This window comes from Orbicella franksi, chromosome 13, assembly GCF_964199315.1.
Source record: "Orbicella franksi chromosome 13, jaOrbFran1.1, whole genome shotgun sequence".
In the NCBI taxonomy this organism is placed as follows: Eukaryota; Metazoa; Cnidaria; class Anthozoa; order Scleractinia; family Merulinidae; genus Orbicella; species Orbicella franksi.
This window is the reverse complement of record NC_138157.1, coordinates 18328978-18351468: the sequence shown is the minus strand read 5'-3', so window position 1 is coordinate 18351468 and position 22491 is coordinate 18328978. Positions and strand designations below refer to the sequence as shown.

General features: G+C 37.0%; 1 protein-coding gene across 1 annotated transcript; it reads right to left on the bottom strand.

Annotated features, from left to right (window-relative positions):
• Positions 1-1145: 1145 nt before the first annotated feature.
• Positions 1146-21402, bottom strand: LOC145464919 (terminal nucleotidyltransferase 4B-like). Its single transcript, XM_081448734.1, has 11 exons — positions 20453-21402; positions 20243-20366; positions 20066-20112; positions 19553-19673; positions 17016-17111; positions 15093-15233; positions 14301-14447; positions 13279-13351; positions 9958-10072; positions 6398-7160; positions 1146-5401 (listed from the first exon to the last, which is right to left on the bottom strand). The coding sequence occupies exons 1-11, from the start codon at positions 20758-20760 to the stop codon at positions 5150-5152; spliced, it is 2187 nt and encodes a 728-aa protein (XP_081304860.1). The 5' UTR covers positions 20761-21402; the 3' UTR covers positions 1146-5149.
• Positions 21403-22491: the final 1089 nt, after the last annotated feature.

Sequence of the window (22491 nt, the reverse complement as noted above, 5' to 3'; positions counted from 1 at the left end):
TCATCTAAATTATTTACAGGTGTCGAAATGTTATATCAAAAAACTATCTTCTCCCAACTAACATAATTGTCTCCCTCGACCAGTGGCACTTTCGTCCATATTTTGATGGCAGTAATGTTTCCGCGCGGGGTTCTGGTATAAAATCAGTCTCCGGTGACGATTCGTTACTTAAGCTACTCGGGCTTGAACAGATAACTCGATCTACCACATCACTTTGCGAGTCAGTTTCGACCTCGAAAAGTGATGAGGTCACTTGTTGCTGCAGATTTCTTAGCGGGGGCTGCCGAGGTTGTTGACACTCCATTGAATCGTACAGCAAGCTGCCAATGTGCGCTTTGATCATTGCGACCTTTTCAGCTTTTTTCTCTTTGAAGGTGATCTTGTGATGGGAAAAGTACAAGGATAGCTCTTCCACCCTCAAGGACGACAGCTTATTGGAGTTGTACAGTCCAACCCAGTCAATGTCATTGTACTCCCGGTTCAGCCGTTCCATTCGCTCCCTTTCAGTCTCCTCTTTCTTCTTCTTCTTGCACATTTTTATCTGGGCAAGGTGCTCAACATACTCTGCCACAAGCTTTCTGGGGACAATGCATTTATCTGGAAACTTTCTAATAGCTTCACTGTCCCCACTGACTAGTTCACTTTAATTCCCCAAACAATTGTTTAATCTGAGCAAGTTGCTCCATCTGACCTCATGAAATCCTCGCATTCACCACAAGCGCATTTCTTTCTTTCTATTCCTCGCGCATCCTTGCTCATTTTCAAGTTTTCACCGTGCAATCACACGCCACGCAATTAACTGCTTTGTGCACAGACGCGGTTATGTGAGTAACACTTCCGGTTAGTTATTTTCACTTCCGGTTATTTTTGTCTTGGAGGAGGTGGGGGGAAGGTCTGATGTTTTTGTGTAGGTATTTGTGAAGGGTCATGTATTAATCCATTCTGGGAAGTGGGAGGGCCACGACTTTTTTCGGAAAAAATTTCTAAAATACCCCGACCCACCCACCCCCCCCAATAAACAACGTACCTTCCCTAAGCTTGGTTAATAAGATGTTTATTATATGACAAACAAGAACAATTTAATTCGTTTAATGTAACTGGTTTGTACTAGCTGACATTTTGCTTATGAACTGCGATGAGCTGAATTTAATTCTGCCAAAGTTTGCTCGTCCTCTACTTTTTATCCTCATTAGGCTTTTGGCACTTCTATGAATATTATTAGAAGAAATAGTCAATGATTTTGCATTTCAGTTTTTTTTCACTACATTTCCGGTCTAGATGGGAAAATCTAGACCGTTTCAATATCGACTTCAGCCAGTCAAATTCGTGAGTTTGGTAGTTCCCAGTCCTTGTGAGACAGGGCCATATAATAATAGCTACTTATTAACCTCGATCGTTCAGTCTCTACGGGAAAATCTCACACGGCAAGGCCGAGGTTTGAGATTTCTCCGTTAAACGGAACTTTCGAGTTATATGGCTTTTTGCTTTGTTTTTGCATGCCCGTAATCGGTCCGTGGGCATTACTGGAGAATACCCTAGAATTAGCCAATCAGAGCGCGCGTCATATCGGCTATAAACACAAGCCATATAGTAACATTTGTTAAAATCTTTGAAGGTCTGTAGGTAGTGTAATCAAACTGTTTAAGTTGGGGATCAACAAGTGGATATTTTAGGAAGGAACTAGCAGCGAATAGGTGACAATCTTATTTCAAGCATCTATCCAATCAAATCACGCCTCCAGAACAGCCTTTTCCTCGGCCAAAGGCCCTACCGGCTAAGCAGGGATAGACGATTTTGAGGACGAAAGCGAGTCTCGCTGCCCGTCATCAAGCCCCGCACTTTGTTTCCCGCCATGCAACGACGCTTATGCACGAGAACGCTCTGGGTACGAGTTGAGGACAAAGAGGGACTATTTCGGGCCTCGAGGCCGGGGTCAAGTTAGGCTTTCATTAAAACCAGGACTTTTATTTGTGATCTGACACAACTTTATTAATTTTTTTGGAAGACTTTTGTAATTTTACATAACGTCAGTATAAAAAATCTAATATTTTCTGAGAACGTAGTATGCAATTCAGATACTTTCATGCGTTTCAAAATATAGCGCAAACTCTCCTCGAGCCTTAATTTTCTATATACATAAAATCAGTTTAACGACTTACAATAATGTACAAACATATTACTTTTACTTATTCAACGCATGTTAAATTTAATTTAAAGTCTTTAAATATTGTTGATGGGTGCATTTCGCTGGGAGCTAGTCACCAATCGACCAATTCTATTTGACTCCTAAAGTCAGCCTTAAAACATTTAATAGACATCCTTCTCAGCTACCTTCTGTTATTGGCTAAAGGTAATATTTAAAGCAGGCTCGAGAAGCTAAGTATAAACTGGACTACCGCTGAAACCAGTTCAGTAATTGAAATTAAACTGAATTCTGAATACAACAACTTAATACGAGAAAAACTTATGCTTTGATAAAACAAATTCAAGCATTTCCTTTCTATTCAGTCTAGCCCCATGTGGTCAACTACGTTGCTAGCAGGGTCCTCAAGTCAAGATAGGCTCCTGTTTTTCATTGCGTTTCGACTCCATAATCACTCTCAAGAAAATCAACTTGATCACTTGACTTTCTTTGGCTAAATGACAAAAGAATTACTCAATTGAGTCTGCCACTGTCGGTGAAAATTTATGGTAAGGGCAAGCTTCTCTTGACTAGTGACACCTTGTGCAACGTACATGACCATAAAAGCCATCCTGGCACATTTAACATGTGCAGATAATAAATTAAGTACGGGAGACTCCGACTCTTTAGGTACTACAGTGAAACCCCAATTTGATGAACATCTGGTTAAAAGGAACAGACATACAAGACAGAAAAATGGATGACTGACCTGTGGAACCGGCCACTGATATAGTCATGAACTGGTCTTTCAGAAACACAATGAACATTTTATAATTATTTGAGCAGTGGTTAACGAAAGTAATGGCTTTGGCTTCTCAAACATTCACAGTTCACTGGATTGAGGTTGCATGGTACTAAAAGGACTTGCTAAAACTTCCTTTCTTGATTTTGACCTGCCTGGTTTTAATTAACACCAAGAACTACTGTCTTAATAGTGATATTAAGGTTACAGGAAATCCATACTGTTAAATTGCAATATTCAACCCTTTACACTGTAAATTCCCACGGAACAAAACTTCTACTAAAAGCCTACAATGCGTATGAACACATATTTGTCACGCCGACATGAGAATTGGAACAAGATCTAACAAACTCAGTATGATGTAAACAAAATTGTAACTCCATCCTTTTAATTTTTTTGCTCCCATGACCTATAGCTCATGGGATGTCCTTGTGTAAATTTTGCAAGCATTTGCCATCAAATATATTATTGTAAGAAATATTCATTTCACTATTTTTGACTGGGAGAGTGATTTCAAAAAGGCCAGCCCAACAAACTGTCGGTCACATCCACAAGCTTATGTTGAGAAAAAAAAAAGGTTTGAAACACTACGTACAGTACTGCCGAGTAGTTTTTTTTTTGAATGAAAAGAAGAAAAAACAAGAAAGAGATATGAATGTGTTTTACTATAAGAAAACACAAAATCAAACAAAACCCCTCCTGGATTCAAACGAAACTGAAAAACAAAATAAAACAAAACTAAGTCTATAATACAAACTTATTCTCTGTGATACAGAGTTGAATCTGGTCGTGACGCTTGATTTCTCATCTTTTCCAGAAAATATATAACAATCTGCAATCAAGGCTTTCCTCATTTTAACAAGTTCAGAAACTATAAGTCACCCTACAGCAGCAACGACCCATTCTACATTTATTTTAAAAATGAATTAAATTTCATAAATAACACTTTGCATAATGTTTGACAAATATATACCCTCAAGTGAAAACATTATATACTGGAATGCAAAATAGATAATTCTATGACATAACATTCAAAGGTGCATATTTAAAGACGTAACATATTTATTAGAAATCGGTTCAGTTTGTTATTTTGTTCTTTTTTTTGAAACACTTAATTCTTATAAATTCTCCTTCTTCTTCTCCAAGAAGACACGAAAAGCTTCCTGTTCCAGTTTTGTAAAAAAAATGTTTCTTGAGATTTCTCATACAAGGTGTTTATTTTAACTTTGCTATGACAGTAAAAACACTTTAATAAATTCTACATAGCACAAGGAAAGCCTTCATGCATAGCCCCCGTTACAATTTCAAATTTTGTTTTTTAATTTTTTTTTTTTACCATCAATTAAGCCATCTGCTATTTCAACCAAAACGACAGTCAACTTAAATAGAAAAGACAGACTTTCATGGCAATAAAAAGATTAAGGCTATTATTTTCCACCACCTGTGTGAAATAAAATTACCAACAAACCCAAAGAAAGATAAAAGATCATAGTAAAATGAAGCCTAGTAAATATTTCAAATAAATACTGTCAATACTTATTTTCATCAAACACATATTAGCATGTACCTTAAGCAAAAAACACAAGACAGTCACTAGCACTTTGAAAATTATAACACAAATATACATTGTTTACACTGCTATTGTCAGTATAATGTTAACAAACAACAAAATAATTGACTCTCTGATGTTTAAATACTAAACAAAGAGCAGAATATGATCACACTTAAGGTCTAATCAGTGTGTAAACCATACAATGTACTAACTACACAGTATTACAATTAATTAATTTACAATTATTTTACAATGGTTTGCATGCTTAAATACAACTATCCTCCTGTGGATACAAAGCTTTTTCCCAAAAAGGTGAAAGATTAAATTTTTAAATTAATTATTTCTTAACTCTTGAAACACAAATTGTCAAATGCCTTACAAGAAAGGAGAATGGCAAAATGGAGGAGAAATTTCCATCTAACAGAAATTGTACATCATTTTCTTGTTCATTAAAAAATACTATGGTACATACTGCTTTTTTTTCTTTTGAAAACTATAATTTAAATTTTTCTTGAATTGATTCCTGTTTCAATGCCCCCTAAAAGACTATAGTAATATTTTTCATGATGTAAATGCATGTTTGAAATATCATATGACAATTTAGAGTGTAGTATTCCTGGAAGAGAAAAAGAGAATCATGGTTCTCCAAACCTCTGCAGTCTTTTCAACTTTGTCATGAGCTCCTACCCTTTTTGCTCTTTGGTGATTTTCCATGTTTCTGTTTGGCAGGACTCTTTGATCTGCTGTTTGTGTGACTTTTGCAGTTGTTGTTGTTGTTGTTGTTGTTTTGATTGCTGTTGTTATTGTTCTTTTTATGGATCAAAACAGCTGCAGGAGAAGAGCTTTGTTTTCCTATGCCATTGTCTTTGCTCAGGTGGCTAGAAGTCATCAAATCCAACTTTGGTGAACTAGCAACCACCGTATTCTAAATTCCAGCAAAAAGTAAACATGGAAATTAAACATATTTAAACCTTGAGATTGTCAAGTTGAGAAATAAGAATATTTCTTTTTTAACTTTGTCATCAACAGCAAATGGATAAAAACAGTATTCTGGAAAATTGTATTCCAAAGTGGAATCTGATATTGTCAAACACCTATCAATGAGTGAAAATACTTTGTTGAAAAATTGTTATCCTGGATTGGCTGAATGCTGAATAATAGTTTTAATGAGATTTGTTCAGAAACAGTTGTGATGTTCTCTAGCTCCTGTTGTACTTCATTCAGTCACAACATAAGCACTTCTCAGTGCTGCTAGAATTGTTACTTCAGAATGATAATTCTTATTCCACTCATGGAAATGGAATTCTCAAACTCGTTAATAAATCATTAAGTCTACATGAAAGAAATCATAAGGCTTTAGTGTGAGAGTGTTTCGACACCTGATCTTCATTAGCACACTTTTTGACAATTTAATTCCTCTGTTTTCTCCTCTAGTTTCGATTAGGAAGATGCATCAAACACTCAAGAGAGTGTTTCACCCCATCTCCAAACACCTTCAAGGTCATGAAAATTCTATGCTGTACATCATATTTTCAACTACCTTCTCTGTGTTTAGAAATCTAGCAAAACACTCTCTGATTATTACTCCCCAACATATAAGTACTTGAGAAAGATGAAGTGTTCATGGCATCACCAGGAGGGTTCCCACTTACACAGAGTCGCTACATTTGTCAAGCTAAAACTGTATGGCCAACATTATCAAAGTAGTGATTTAACCAGAAGTCTGGTATTTTCAGACTTTAACTCAGATCTTTCCAGGGTTACTCATTTCCCTACCACTAGTCAAGGGGAACAAAGAAATTGGGTACAAGGGGGGCTTATCCTTGGGTTTTTATGGTATCTTGTTGAAATATGAAATCTATTCTTAATGATCAATCACTTACACATTTTGCAACCTTAAAGATTTTCTGTTGCAACTTACATTGTTATTTGTTGTCGAGGTCTTATGTTCATCAGCCTTTTTTTGCACACCACTACTTGTCGGTCCCAAAACTGACACAGTTTTAGACTTTGATGAAAAGTCAAGTACTGAGGTCTTTGTTGTTGTCACCAGGGTTTGTTTTGATGAAGAAATCAACGACTGTTTTATCACCCCTGAATAAGAGGTAACTGGTGATGAAGAACTTGTGCCACCAGAGTTCTCAGCTGAAGGTTTTGGAGTTGAAGAAGATTTAACATTACCTGCACTGTTAAGAGTTTTTGTTTCACTAGTCATCTTTTTCTTTGCTATGTTGTCCTGGGCAAGTGAATCTGCTAGTTTCCGAACAGAGGTTGCTGTCCACACCGAGTTTGTGTTCAGTTTCATTTCAATTCCCCCAGCAAGAGCATAAAGGCCGTCAGCACTTGGATGTCTGACCAATGGCTCTCGCTCTTTCTCTGAAATCATGTTGTTTACCGAGACATATGTTTCAACATTTGATTGTGATCTTCCTAGAGGCCATGTGGCACTTTTGTTGCAGACATCTTGTGATGCTACTCCTTGAGTCTTAAAAACACCAGGTTGAATGTGTCTGTTTGCTATACTAGCATATGTTGGAGCTGACTGGCTAACTTGAGTTATTAATGGAGCACTGTATGCTGACCACACACTGGCTACCCAATCACGATATTCAACTACGTTATCTGTCAAGCGCACAATCCGGCTGAGGTAACCACCTGTTTCCTCTTCACTCTTCTCTAGATTTCTGTCAAACAAAGAGCATCAGTTAAACAGTCAGAAGAGGTCCAATTATAGACACTAAAAGTAAAAGGCAACCAAAATACCCATAAGAGTAATACAGAAAGTTCTAGCAAGCTTAAAACTGGGATGGCTGTTTGAACCAAAACAGATCCCGTGTTACAAAAAACATGACATTCCCCACGCTATATGCAGTACACTTTGAACCAAAACCAGATTACATGTGCTATGCTTATAACTCAACTTACGTCAGTCATTATTTAGGTTTCAAAAGGTTGAATGCAAACAAACGAAATAATTTCTGTTGTTCAGACAATCTTCTGTAAAACTCAAAGAAATGATCAAATACAAGTTTCCTTTTCCATATTCTGTTGTATTAGCCCTTTCTCACTATCCAAATGTATTTTGTTTTGTGATTTCCAGTGTGATGCCTCTGTTATTGATTTTTTTTCCTCCAAGCATTCATCTGTTTACATTCTGTGAAATAAAAATTTGAGGAAGGAAAGTTCCCAACCTCCCAAAATCTTTCTAGCAAAGAAGTGATTTTAACTCATGGTGAACTAAGGTCACATGGAGAGGTCTCAGTCTGCTCACATACAAAACCAAAACAACCCCTAACCATACTCAGCCCTAGGCCATCCTGGTTAGTAATTACTACTTATTATATGGCTGTGTCTCACAAGGACTGGTAACTACCAAATTCACAAATTTGATTGGCTGAAATCTATATTAAAAGCAGTCTAGATTTTCCCATCTCGACTGGGATCTAGACCAGTAATGTTTTGCGGTGAAAAAATTGCAAACTAAAATGCAAAAATATTGACTATTTTGTTCTAAGAATATTTATTTATTGAAGCACCAAAAAGCCTGATGAGAAAAAAAGTAAAGACGATGAGCAAACTTTGGCAGAATTAAGTTCAGCTTATCGCTGTTCACAAGCAAAACGTCAGTTAACTACAAACCAGTTACATTAAACGAATTAAATTTTTCCTGTTTGCCATATAACAAACATCTTATTAAGGTTACTTCCCACCTTTGCGGGTGCCCTTCAGAAAAAAATCGTACATGCACCAGTTTCAATAAAACCTAAACAAACTATATATCAGTAGAAAGCTTAATAAATGTAGTTTTTGAGAAAAATATAATTTAAGTGACTTTTTCTTTTGGGAAGTGTCAGCAGCCGGTAAACCATGAAATGACCGAGAGTTGTTCTTGTGAATTAATCGGGTATCAAATGCCGCGGCACGAGCAAAATGGCTGCACAGTCTTATTCAACAGGCACCAATCAACAAAACGGTGTCAGGCTTTTTCGATATTCTGATTGGTTAACAAGATATCCTAGTCCAAAGTTGAAGAAGCTAAAAACATACGAGACGCGTTACGTAAATGGTCGTCACGGGAAAAAAAGATTTCAAATATGGTAATTTCCTGACACTGTTTTGTTTGTTATTATCCGTGGAATGCTTTGGCCAAATTTTACAAAAATCCGTGAAATCTACATACCCTATTAATTCGCTCAAAGTCGACACATTCTACGAGAAATCAAACGCGAGATTTTCGCTCAAAAAGGTTTGTAAACAACTCGCGCCGCCCCAGGAGATTATGTCGCCTCTTGAAACTGCAAGCCAATGGCGTAACAGGACCTCCTGGTGTCAACTACAATGGGTTAGAATTTCCCGGGAAAAGTGTTGCATTACAGTCACGTTTTCGATCTTTTGACCGGCAAGACGAAAGAAAAGCAATCCTGGTAATGGGTAAAGTTGCCAAAGGCAAGGTGAAATCCCACGTCAAGAAACAAAACGCATCAACCGAAGAAGAATCAATTGAATCGAGCGAGAACATTCGGGCTGCTCTAATATCTAAAATGAGGTCTTTGGGGTAGGTTGTGTTTTGTTGATTTATAAATTATTTGAAGTCAAAGGAAAGCAAAAAGGCGACAAAGGTGCTTGGCCGAACCAAGAGCCTTTGTCGCTTTCTGCGAGGCTTTTTTTTCCTTTCTTGCCCAAAACCTTTCCTTTTTCTCTTCTTTGGCCCTGGTTTTTTCATTGATTTTACCCAAGGACTTCTTTCTGTTTTAGATTTCTCCATGAAACTCGAATGCGCAATGCACAAAGAAAATATGCAAATCACATGAAATAAGAACCCGCTTCCCGCGAAATTTCCTCCAAGACGTCACCTACTTATGAGATTTTGACACCTTCATTATTCATTAACTTTTATTGGAAAACAAATTTTGTTGAATAACGTCAGCGATTTTTGAGATTTTTAAGTTTTTTTTTCTGTAAATGTTAGATAAAATGATAAACTTCAATTTAGGCAAATAAAAGAAAAAATGATTTTTTTCACTCTTGAAGGTGGGAAGTAACTTTACTGAACTTAGTTGGTCTGTATGGGAGAATCTTGACCTCGGTCGTGGTTACAGACACAACCTTGGTCAAGATTCTCCCATACAGACCTCCTGCTTGGTTAATAAGAGCTAACTGCAGGTCCTATTACAGATATGCAATTTGCCACTTTAGAAACAAGAAGAAATCAGTCGCTTGTGGGATCATTACTGGGAACTTAATAGCTTCTTGTCTTTTGTTTTGTCCCAGGTAAAGGTCTCACGAGCCACTGCAAGATGAGACGTGCTCCAGTTTCCTTCTTGTTTCTGAAGTGGCAAACTGCCAGTTAAGGGGTTAATAGAATGGAAAACATTAACTAAGAAAAACTTGTTAGTTCTCCGCTAGCTTCATATAAACTTCTCAATAAATCTTAGTCTCTACATATGCGTTTAACTCTTGCCATGGTTTTCACTTTCTTACCTGTCATGGGTATTAGAAAAATCCTTCAAAACAGCTTTGCTCAAGGTTTGATAGGCAAATTCAAATGCTTGTTTGACATCCATAAATTTATAGGAACTCTTACCTATGTAGTTACCTGCCACAAGAACACAAAAAGATACATGAATTTCATAAAATTACTGTTGGCAACTAAAACAACCTTAGCAAATCCAAGTAATGACTGGCATAACATTAATTTATATCAATTATTTTGCACCTCTGCAGGCATTGGAAAGCTGACAGGGTGTATTTGCTTTTTGAATGAATTCTACTTTAAACAGAACCACGCACAGGAGAAAACCCTTTATGTAGAGTTTATACTCTTATGTCTGCTTAATACAGAAAATGAATTATACATTGTGTCAAATGCCATTTAAAGGAATGTTGGGTATTGTAGAATTACTCTCAGAAACTATATCATTGTATTTACAGTCAAACATGTATAAAGTGGACACCCTTGGGACCCTCCACTTAAAGTGCCACTAACCCCAAAAATTGTTTTCGCTAATATAAATTTCCTTTTTCTCCTGATCACCACTGCGAAAAAAATTATCGTTTTAGCTATTTTCGTTAATTTTCCATGAATTTTTAAAGTTTGCAAATTTGCCCATTTCCATGTTCACGACCGAGGAATAGCGGAGAATGGGACGAGCTGGCCTTCGACGTCACTTCGGGAATAACAATATTTTGTTTCTGAGAAGAATGTATGGGAACATGCAACAGTGTGTCAAAATCGTTGCAGAATGCAAGGAAGATATGTTGTTGGAGGCTGTAGCAATACAGGATGTGTAGAATAGAGTATTCCTCTTCATTCAATACCTCTATCTCGATGAAACTCTGCCAGAAACGAGAAAAAGACCAAAGAAGTGGGCTGATCTGTGCAAAGCTAACGCCGGGGAGCCGTTGAAGATTTCTTCGATCTCGGGTTCGCCGTTACTGTAAAAACCTAGAGATTTTCATGGCCTGTATATTCTTCTCTATCTCTAGTGGAAAGCTTAAAATTGTCTAGGTACTGCATAAGACACGAATTTGGGATAAGCTGGGAGCCATCTGACTATTTCGAGCGCAAACGATCCTCCGATGTGAGTCCCAGACGAAACTATAGGTGACGAAATTACACGGTAAATTAAACGCATTACGTTTTGAAATAGAGACTTGACTTGTCTAAACGAATAGTAAACTAAACCTACGTTCTACAACGACACGAAGAAGATTGTTGAGGCTTCGAACTGGTGAACTAGCTATGTATTTGTGGATTTTAATAAAAACACATGCACGCTGGAGGTTGCCTGTAATCTGGCTGTGTTTCTCAATGGCCATTCCGAATACAAAATTGTTTTGCTCTTGGAGTTTCATCTTCGAGGAACGAAATACATCTAAATTACAAACTTAGAATGGATCAAGCATTTATAAATATATGAGGAAAGTGAAACAAACGATTGAGATTCGACCCTATAGCAACCGATGGAGATTGTTGTGCTGAAAAGAGAATGCACTTATCAGTCAACCGAAACGCAAACTAATAAGTCGAGGACTCCCAGGTTATTAGCGTGCGTAAAATGGACATTTCATTCAAAATAACAGTGAAGTAGAAATGTATTCATTGAACTGAAAGTATACTGAATCTCTTTTCAAGATCTTGTTGAAGGATTTTCCATGATTTCACTAGTTCGGAATATGCAAATTTGTGTAGCTCGTGTTCGTACACAGTAATTGAATGTGCATATTCTACGGTCGGGCGACAATAACGAAGCGAAAAGTTACCTCACCTTCGAATATTGTTTGCTGACATCTCTGCTTATCTCTTATGTTAAAACTATTTTCAATCAATGATCTGGAGAAGTAGGCAGGAGTGGATTACGACTGCATCACATTTTAACTTGTATTTCGGGGGAAATTAATATTTGAATGTAAAAGTGTTTTGTCACTCCGAAATTTGCACGTTCCGTAAAGTCAAATTACCAACTCTTCGTGTTCATTGGCATCTCTATAACCCTTTAAGAGCTGTAAGCTAACTCTTCAGTCATTGTTTGTACCTTTATAACCCAAATGGACCGGCAAATTGTCGATCCTGGCCTTAATATAATTATACAACGTGGCGATCTCGACTAGCGACCCGCACTTCGAAATGGAAAAAAAATATGTACTTCACAGCTGTCCAAATCGTAGCTAGACTCCGAATTGTAATGCTAGATGATACAGTTCTTTCACTTAAAGTTCTTGTCCAGTTTTGATAAAATATGAATCACAAATACCCCGAAAATGTTCTGACTGCCCTCGAAGCTCAGTCAAAAGTCTCTTGAGTGTTTTAGCCCGGTTCCCGAAGTGACGTCACTAGTAGCTCGACCCAGATCCCGCTTTGCGCAGTCGTGAACATAGAAATTACATGTTTAAACGCTTATAGAAATGCAGGGATTTTATCAATCGAGATAATTTTTCACTGAAGTAATCAGGGAAACTAGTAGATTTTATTAAAGGAAAAAAATTTTTTGGGGTTAGTGGCACTTTAATACAGGGTGTCCATTGAAAACAGGTTCCCTCAGTATTCGTTGTAAAAGAGTCATATTAATATTCCTTATTAAAAAAAGGCCTTGAAAGGGTCAAATACCATTCCTGCAAACGTAGAAGAACTACACGTATGGAATACCGTATTTCTAGAAAAAGATCACTATCCTTTGTTCTCAAGTAAGGTTCTGAATGGTTAACTCTTTTCCAAGTGACTTGGTTCAAATAGTCGCATGTATTATGTATAAAAATTATTTTGTTTTGTTAGTTTGGTCATGTGACCCTTATGTATACTCTGTTTAACCATAATCTATATAAAATAGTTTGATCAATATTATTATAAAACAAATACAGTCAAACCTGCATTAAGCGGACCCCATATTAAGGGGACACCTTCTATTAAGCGGACTGCAGCACAAGTCCCCTTTTCTCCCCCCAGATTTACTGTAAAAAAGGCCTGAATTCAACGGACACCTCTATTAAGCGGACACAGACATCTAAAAATTTAACTTTTATGGTCCTTTCTATTGTTAAAAACCTGTATTAAACAGACATTGGAAAAACGATGCATGTTGTTCAGCCATGTTTTCATAGATTGGCCATTCAGAGGGGAGTAGAAATACTCCTAGTCGCTTCATGCTACAGAAACCAGGATAACATCTGGCCTGATAGGCCACTCGGTTCTTATGCAGACTTGAACTACCAAAACTTCTAAAGAGCAAACATTTCAGTGTGTAACTTGGTATAATGAGAAGAGAATGTTCTATTCGTAACATGTTAAGAAGGATTACTCTGTACCTGGAGTGAAGGGATCTTCAATGCACAACAGAGCACATGATGGACTGAAGACATCACCCATACTAAGCAAGACCTAAAGAGCACATAGACATTGAACATAATGACTAGATCAATGGTAAGTATAACTAGCAAGACAAAAGACCCAATACTTAATATATTTTTAGCAAGAACAAAGACTTACATAGAAGGTTTCTCATATTGCTGTGTCAACTACTTTTTCATTGATACTAAAACTTCCTTCCATTTAGAGCAGCAAGAAACACACAAAACACGTTAGTTCTCAGAGAAATCACACAGTTCTCAAAGAGACTGGTAACACAACCCTGTGAATTGACAGGCTAACTCACCAGAATCAAATTTTGGTATAGAGCAGTTTTCAATTGAGTGTTGTAAAACCAAAACCAAAGTAATCACTCTAGCCAATCACAAAGGACACAGACAATACAGTGAATGAATCAACACTTGAATTATATGTAGCTGAGGCAATGTGTGGGAAAATGTATACAAATGTGTCATAACTGGTTTTGGTTTTACTTCTGATTGGATGAAAAAGTGACGTGAGTTTTCTAAGCCAATAATGTAGTGTACATATAGTAAACTTGTAAGGTAAGGTAAGGTAAAGGTAAAGTCTGCATGCGAGCCAAGTGGCCCATCAGGCCGGAGCTCATCCCGGTTTCTGTAGCATGAAGCGACTAGGAGTATTTTTACTCCCCCCTGGATGGGATGCTAGTCCATCGCAGGGTTACCCCCAGCATTAAGTTTGCCGGTACCCATTTATACACCTGGGTGGAGAGAGGCACTGCGAGAGTAAAGTGTCTTGCCCAAGAACACAACACAATGTCCCCGGCCAGGGCTCGAACCCGGACCACTCGATCCAGAGACGAGTGCACCAACCATGAGGCCACCGCGCCTCCCACCGCGCCTCCCTCCCATAGTAAACTTGTACAAAACCAATAACTTTTTCACACTCAAATGAAAACTGCTCTTATTCAAAATGCTCTCTATAAATAGTTGGAACCCACCTCTTGCTTGCTGAAGTATGTCCCACCACCTTTTACTCGGATGCCAACATTTGTGTAGTTAAAGTTACGCCCATAGAGTTCAAAAAACTCAATGAGAAGAACCCCCAGGTTGTGTTTCATTGTTCTACCCTCATTCCGAGGGTGATGCTGTAGAAAATCAAAAAAGATGTTCAAATAACTCTTAACACAGCTTGCTAATGTTTGGATCTGATACAATTCACAGTCTTGCCCTTAAATTCATCATGTCGTACAAGTCAACTGGATATAATCCATACAATCTTCATGTGTTGTGACTAAAAATGTACAAAAGCACCACTGGCATGACATGCCATGTAGAAACATGGCTGGATAGTAATGAGAATTGCTACACCCAAGATTGCATCTAGCCAATCAGGTTTTGATATCAAGTGGCATCAAGTCTCTGACCTGGTAAGGCTGGATTTACGGCCAAATTTAGATACAATACAAACCTAATTGCCACCTGATAAGCCGCTGATCAAACTAGTCTTAAGTGCATTGTTCATACTTTAGTGAAATGCCCTCAAGTCAAAAATAGCCACACTTGACCAAAATTGCCTGATATGCCACTAAAGCAACACAAAAGCATACCAGAAAGGTAAGGTAAGCTACATGTATAAAGACTGAACAACGTGATTTTTTCTGTAAGGAAGCAACAGGAGTTTGGTAGTTTATCAATAATATCTCCAAGTTAACAATTTTTTTTCCTCACAACATTTCTGCTTGACAAAGTACTGTTACTGTGGGGAGATAGTAGATAATGATTAACCACACCTGTAGAAAGCTGATGGCCATCAGGATAAGGCTGTATGAACTAATACCACCAGTGAACACTTCGTTAAGTTCTCGTGTCAGGAGCAACTGTTTCAAAACTAACACCAGAGGAGGCAAGCAAGGGAAAAGTTCTATTTGGTCCTGAAAAATGAAAAAAACAAACCATATCTATAGTGTTGCTGGATTGACCATCCCAACAGACCTTATGGAAAATTTAGATACCCAGAGAACCAATCATACTGCTCCTGTTAACACAGATTAGTTTCCTCAATAAATAAAACAACTCAAAACAAACAATAATTATCAAAATTAGCAGTTGCTCTAAAAAAACAAAAAGGTTTAATACTGGGCAACAGTTATTTATCAAAACTAAGAGCCTGGGGGAGACAATCTGACCAAACACAGAAAACAAATTAATCAAAAACAACACCTGACTTTTATGACTGTTCTGTTGTTGATTGTTTGTGATGTGCTTATTGTTTGTGATGACATAAAGTTAATTGAATATTAATCAAATTGCCTGTGTCCCTGTCTTTGATAACTGTACATAAGATGTATAATTTACCTATGAAAACAGAGGACACAAAGACAAAGTTTCAGACTCGGAAATATACATACAAAAAAATGAAAAATCTAAATTTTTTTTCCATGACTGATGTCGCTCATGATTGCTTAGAACACAATAAACATTCCAGATATATTTTAAATGTTCACGGTTTTCTGAGTTAGACTGTAACTACTTTGATGTTAGAGTTTATTTCCAAGTAATTCACAAATACAACTACCTTATTTTTTTATTTGAAATATTATGTCTAAGTAACTATTCCAGTCCAACAAATATATTTTATTTCTGACTACCAAGGACTCACCAGGGCAACCAACTTCACAGGTTTAGTTGCCTGACATTTGAAATAAGGACAAACAATATAATTATATATATGTTTCATTTTGCCCACTGTTGCAAATAACAATTTAAGTCATGGACAGTGAATTCTAAAGTTTCTACCAAATTGTCCAATTCCTCAGACATATGGAGTGTATGTCAAGGTTTAAATTTTGCTTTGGAAGAGATCTTTCAGTTTAATTTTTTTCCTTTGCTTCATATTGCTGTAATGAATATGAGACAAAGGAACATGTAAATGAAATCTCTTTCCCCCCAAAACAAAGAAAAACTGAACTGCAACACTGTATGCTGCCCTAACTCACAATTCAGTAACAGTTAAAACAAAAAGTAGCAAAGGTTTTCCTCTTAAAAATAACAGTTTGACTATTTGTGCCCAAGTTTTAATATGGACTCTCATGCAAATCAAAAATGATTTTCTGATTATCTAACTTAGAGATGTCAAAATAAGTTGAGCACTCTTTCCTTTGCAAGCGGTACAGTAAGTTCCATGACTATGTTTAATTTGTGATTAAAAATTAGAATGTACATGTAGGTTACAGGTAACAGATTAAGTAACGCCGCTTATCATTTTTCAACAAAGAAACAACACTGGTATACGATCTATGAATATTATAACACCTCAGCCACTTAACTTAAAATAAATATTGAAAATTCTGTTTATGTCAGACAATACTGTTCCACAATAATTATGGAAAGGTGATGATAAAAAAATAGAGCAATAAAGATTGTGTAATAAAAGCTACTATTTTATGCCAAACTAACGAATTTCAACTGTATGACTAATGTCTTTTTTTCTTTTAAGAAATAATGGCAATGCTAATCACTAAGGGCAAACCACAACACTATGTCACACATTTGCATAAATTTACATCAACTGAAATTTATTGTTCCTAAACATGATACAATTATTCACACAAGTTTATTCACACCTGTATCTACTATCTGGTAGCATATATGCACATGTAACTCATCGACATGCTTTAAATACATACCAGGAAAGCATCTGAATAGACTATTACCTTGACAAATTCTGCAGCTTTTAAGCCCGCTGGAACATTAAAGCTGATATCCACTTTGACGTTAGTTTTTTGGTCTGTGAGTTTTATTATTGGAACCTGTGTAAAGGGAAAACACAACAAATGTCTTTTAAGTGCAGGTGTTTCATAACAACAATAGTGAATACTAAAACTTCAACATTTTAGTAATGAAGAAAATAACCATAGCTACCGGTACCACAGTTGGTGCTTTTTACAAAGAATGAATTTTCCACTGGAACAAAACAATTTATATCTTTTGAACACCATTAATTTGAAATTAGGGGTTAATGTTACCCAATGTATAAGTATATTTTCTATCAAAATAGAATTGGGGTACGCCTTCATATTTTATTGGTGACAGTAGGAAGTGCACCAAAATGCTGGGAGGAGAAGTACAGTAAAACCGTCATATAGTAAGAGTACAATATTTATTGTGAAAGCAAATCTGAGCTACATTGCATGGATATTAGAAGGTGGGAAATAGATAATAGAGTAATAAAGCATTAGCCTTAAAAAGGTCATGTGGAGTACCAAAGGAAGTAAAAAAAAATATTTGACCTTGGTGGGATTTGAACCAATGACTTGTGGATTAAATCATTATTACTCTACCAACTGGACTGCGAGGTCAGCAGAGGTAGCAGGTCGTGGGTCAATACAGAGGTGATTCATGGCAAGGTAGACATTAGCAGAGGTAATCAAATGAATAAAATTTTCAGCATTTACAAGTTATGAGTGATATTGGACAATTCTCTCAAAATTACATAAGTTATCATGAGTAGTGTAAATCTGAAACCCATCCTTCATTGCCCAAGCTTTGATACGGGTACTCATTTACTATTTGTGACTAAGAAAATTAAGTACAATAACATTCACTTTCACTGCAGTGCAAACTAATAATTAGAGATAAAATAACCTACTCTCAACCAGTAACACTGAAGTAATTTTCCAGTCATACAATAAAGGGTGCAATTTCAAATAGAGAGTAGCTTACTAATGATCTGCTCCCACCTGCCCTCGTAGTTAAGTCAACATATCAACAATGGTCTAATCCAGAGGTGGTGTGTTCAAATCCCAATGATGGCAAAGAATTTTCTTGACCTTGATGACTGGCCCCAAGCGAAATAGTGAGTTTTGTTTCCCAAGACCCTCAATGTTCCATGAGGCGAGGCTAGGGGGAACATTGAGGTCAAAGGGAAACAAAACTCACTGTTTCCCTTGGGGCCAGTCATTTAGTGTTTTGTTATACCTCCCAACTCAAAAATAGAAAAAACTGCGAAGAAATTGTTTGCTTGATGCCAGCTGGTTCACAGATTTGCTGCGGTTTCAAAGAGCACGTCCTGATCACATGCAAGTTGAAAGTTCAAGTTGTTGCTTCCCTAGGGAGTTAGTGAGTTTTGTTTGCCCTAGGAAGTTAGTGAGTTTTGACCCATGACACGTTCTCCTCCAATCAGAAAACGTATTTGAGTTGGGAGGTTTAACAATAACAGTTAATGGTTCAACAAACACTTTTTGAAACATGACTGCAACTGGAATAGTCTCATTCCAAAAAAGTTGTCACTGTGTTCCTTTGCCTCCTCAAGATTATTGAAACTCCACGAGAAACACTTGAAAATGAAATTTAAATGCCATTTGAAGGTTTGGTGGCTTTTATCCTCCACTTTGTAGGTTTTGTTATGTTAAACATGACCTACGTTTGGCTCTCATTACAACAGTCTTATAACCTGGCTATGGGAAGTTTTTATTAGGCTCCTTTACATTATTTTCATGCTTGTCACATTAACATGACTTGATCACAAGACATTCAAACAAACCAACACTTACCTTGAGATGTGAATACAGTCCACTTAAACCAAAAGACGTATTCAGGATTTAAAAACAAATTATTGCGTCTTGTATTTGTTTGCTTACGCGTATGATGGAAGCTATGCAGCTAACATTAAACGCAGTCTAGTATTCCTTCTCTTCTCATAGACAGTTATTCCTCTTTTAAGGAGACAGGAAATGAAAAGCAATCAGACATTTTGCAGTCAAAACCTATTATAGTTTTAGTTTCTGAGAAATGCCAAAGGGCACATCGTCTGACAAATACAGCGACAAAAATATATTCAAATTTCGCTGAGGGACGAACCCGCAATAAATTAGCATACCGAGAATGAGTTACTGTGTAGCTATCAATAAAGCAATCATTCGACAAGTATTTTCGCGCCCAATGTCCACAGTTTTATGACTGTTTTGAGTGCTAACACTTCCTCTATTTCACATCTTTATTAAGAAAATTATCTCTGTCACGCTACCCGTTAAATGCAAACAGCTGTCCGCTGTGAAATAAGCAGTAAAAAGCTTTAAAACGTCTGCCTCTTAGTGCAGTGAAGAGAGAGGATGTAGAGAATTTTAAAAGACAAACATGAAGCTTTTTACCAAAGTACATTTTAGAAGATTAACGTATTCTAATCGCATACAAGAACACACAACAGCCTGAGATGAATATAAAATAAAGACTCAAGTCATTTTTTTCTTACCGATGCTTTGTCCAAGACCTTGATCGAGGAGACTTCTGCGATCTTGTTTGCAGTGAGCGCTTGTTCCAGCGTCCATAATGGTGGTCTCTCCCAGTTTCCAAACACTACAATATCTATGTCGCTGAGGGCAGAAATGAAATTCAATGAACAAAAACAAGGTGCCATTGAATAGTGTGACACAAAGACTATTCGAGGGTGCTTACGTTCAAAATAGAACGACTGCTCCCTCGGTCTCGGGTTGCATTATGTGTACACCCTTATTCGTTATTTTGATCACCACAAAACGATTCATTGAAGTGAAAAGTACATGTTCAACTTTTGTTTTAAATACTTTTAGCCCATAAAACACCACAAATCGTTTGCGTTAGATTGTTAACCCAACGACAACAAGATCCAGCCAAGCGAAATAAAATAAAGTACGAAACACTAACGGCACAAATACAATCAAACACCTTTTGTCAATGCATACAAACGACTTGGTCTGTCTTCGCAAGAGAACTCGACTACTCTCACCTGGTTGGTAGATAGAGCCCCGTCCGAAAGCTTCCGTACACTTCCACCTGAAATGTAATACAAGGAATAATAAGTCGTTACTTTCTTGACTCTTCAGCTTATGTTTAAATAATTTCTTTTGAACTATTATAAGAATTCAAAGAAAAAGCCCTTGGTATAGTTTCTCCTCGTACGTACTTCAGCTGTAGGCCAGAGTCGTAAAATGACTTCTTGAACCCTCGCTATCACTTCTTGTCGCATAGCATGTTCAGCCGTTCGTGGTTTCATAAAATTGTAGAAGTCCAATATTTCCTCGTGAAGCCTTAACAAACGAAAGAAGAAGCGATTAGCTTTAACGCTTGAGGGTTGTCGCGTTTCCACAATAATCAATACTCTCACTAAACTTACCCAACTGGCCCGTCTGGGTAGCTTTTATCCTTGGACCGCCATGGGGTTTGATTCTCAAACCTTTTCTTCTTACTGGCATGATTCTTATCCGAATTTATCATGTTATTCAGTACGGTACTCTCCACTACTTCGTTTAAAGTATTTTTGCGATTTAAAGGGATGAATTCCCCTCCACGAAGATTTTCGACCAAATTCGCCGTTGGTGAGGTGACATCCTCCAACACGTTGCTCCATTTATCACAAGCTGGACCCTTTTGCTCTGGTTGAATCCAGCCAATTCTGGGATCCATCATCAGTGAACAAAACATTGATTCCTTGAAAAACGCTGGCTTTTTCTTCCAATTCTTTTACAGGTAGTATTCACTTCAGCCGTCTTCGCTTCCTTCCTCCCACCAGTAGTCAAGGCAAGTACGGTTTTGTAATAATTATGCACATGTCATTATTTCGACCAATCAGCCGTTCAGTCCTGCTGAGCCCGCGTACTTCCTTGGAATAAAATCAGCGTGCTACCGTAGAAAATTAGTATGAATTAAAAATTTCAGTGTTTCCTTTATAACCCTTTCCTCAACAACTTGACTAACCTATTTACTTAAATAGCTGATTAAAAAGTTTTGAACGGAAACCAGGATTGAAATTAATTTCTAAAGATTCTCACTCGCTGTCACGCTTATCAGAAAAGATGTCAACCATCCCACTCACTCCCTATGAATTGTTCTGCGCCGGAAAATATGTTATATAGAACATCGTCAGCATGACCCAGTCTTTTCACATTTATAAATTGTTATAAACTTGCCCGTCAACAAGAGTCAGAGCTTTATTTAGATGCTTTCATTTTGGGTTCAGCTTTTGAATATTATAAAAGACTTGTATCAGTCTCTTTATCAGGAACTGTCAGATTGTGTCTCAAGGCCCACTATTTCCTTTTTTCCCGTTTTGTTTCTACGGTTGATTCAAAATAACAAAGCAATATCGCTGAAATGTTTAATTAAGTAACACAATAGCAAAAAAACAGTAGCAGAGCTAAAGCCCTGTCGTCAGCGCGAGACGAAACGAGCAATATGTTTGGGAACGGGTCATTCCATAAATGTGCCCTATAAATCAATTAAATTTATAGAAAAAATATTAAAATTTTCAATATAATTGGGGCACTGCAGATAGGGAAGATTTCTTGTCAAAATAATTCACAATATTGCTGGGTTGGTAAACTTTTATGTATATTTGCTTTTAGGAGAGAAGTTTGTGTAGACAAGTCTCTAGAAGAGTAATATATCACATGTAAAGCATTTTTTTCGGCCTAAAGATTCTTCATAATTACGTAGGCAGAAAGCAGAAAGACGCGAACAATGTAAACTTGGCAAGTTTAATTCATCAATCTTTTCCTAACCCTGTGGTACTTAAGATTCTTTGCATTCTGATTGTGTGCTTCTTACAGCCAATCGGATATACTCCATTAATCTGGATAAAAATCAGTAGTTCAGTGAAGTTTGGCACGTTTCGTTGGGAAAGCCATTTTGTTCGCTTCGTGTTATTTCATTGGCTTCCGTTTTAATTACACTCTCAGCAACCGACATTGAGACTCCGAAATTTTCACGCTTTGCTCCCAGTCGTGCTTGAAGATACAAGAGAAATATCCAGTTATCAATTTGTAAACCTTTGATTTTCAGAAATTAAGATTTAATTGTTTTTTCGTTCTACGTATTTTAATTTTTCAGGGACTGACTATAAAAAAATCTCGTCCACGTCTTTCTATTATCTTTGGGGTTTCTGCTGTTAGGGAACGCGATTGCCAAATTTTAAGAATAAAAGGCGAATATGTGTTAAGATCATTAAGATAACTAAAAGGTAATCTCATGTAAAGAACGTCACGCCTCATCGTTATTAACGAGAATGTCGGTCTCTCGCGTGTGTCGAACAATGAAATCAGTTGTACCCAATTAGATCTCTTTATCATCACATCCCTTCCATTTCTCACCTCCTGCAGTTTGTTTTCGTCCATAAACAGCAGCATTGACTGTTTTATCTTTACTTCATTAGGATGA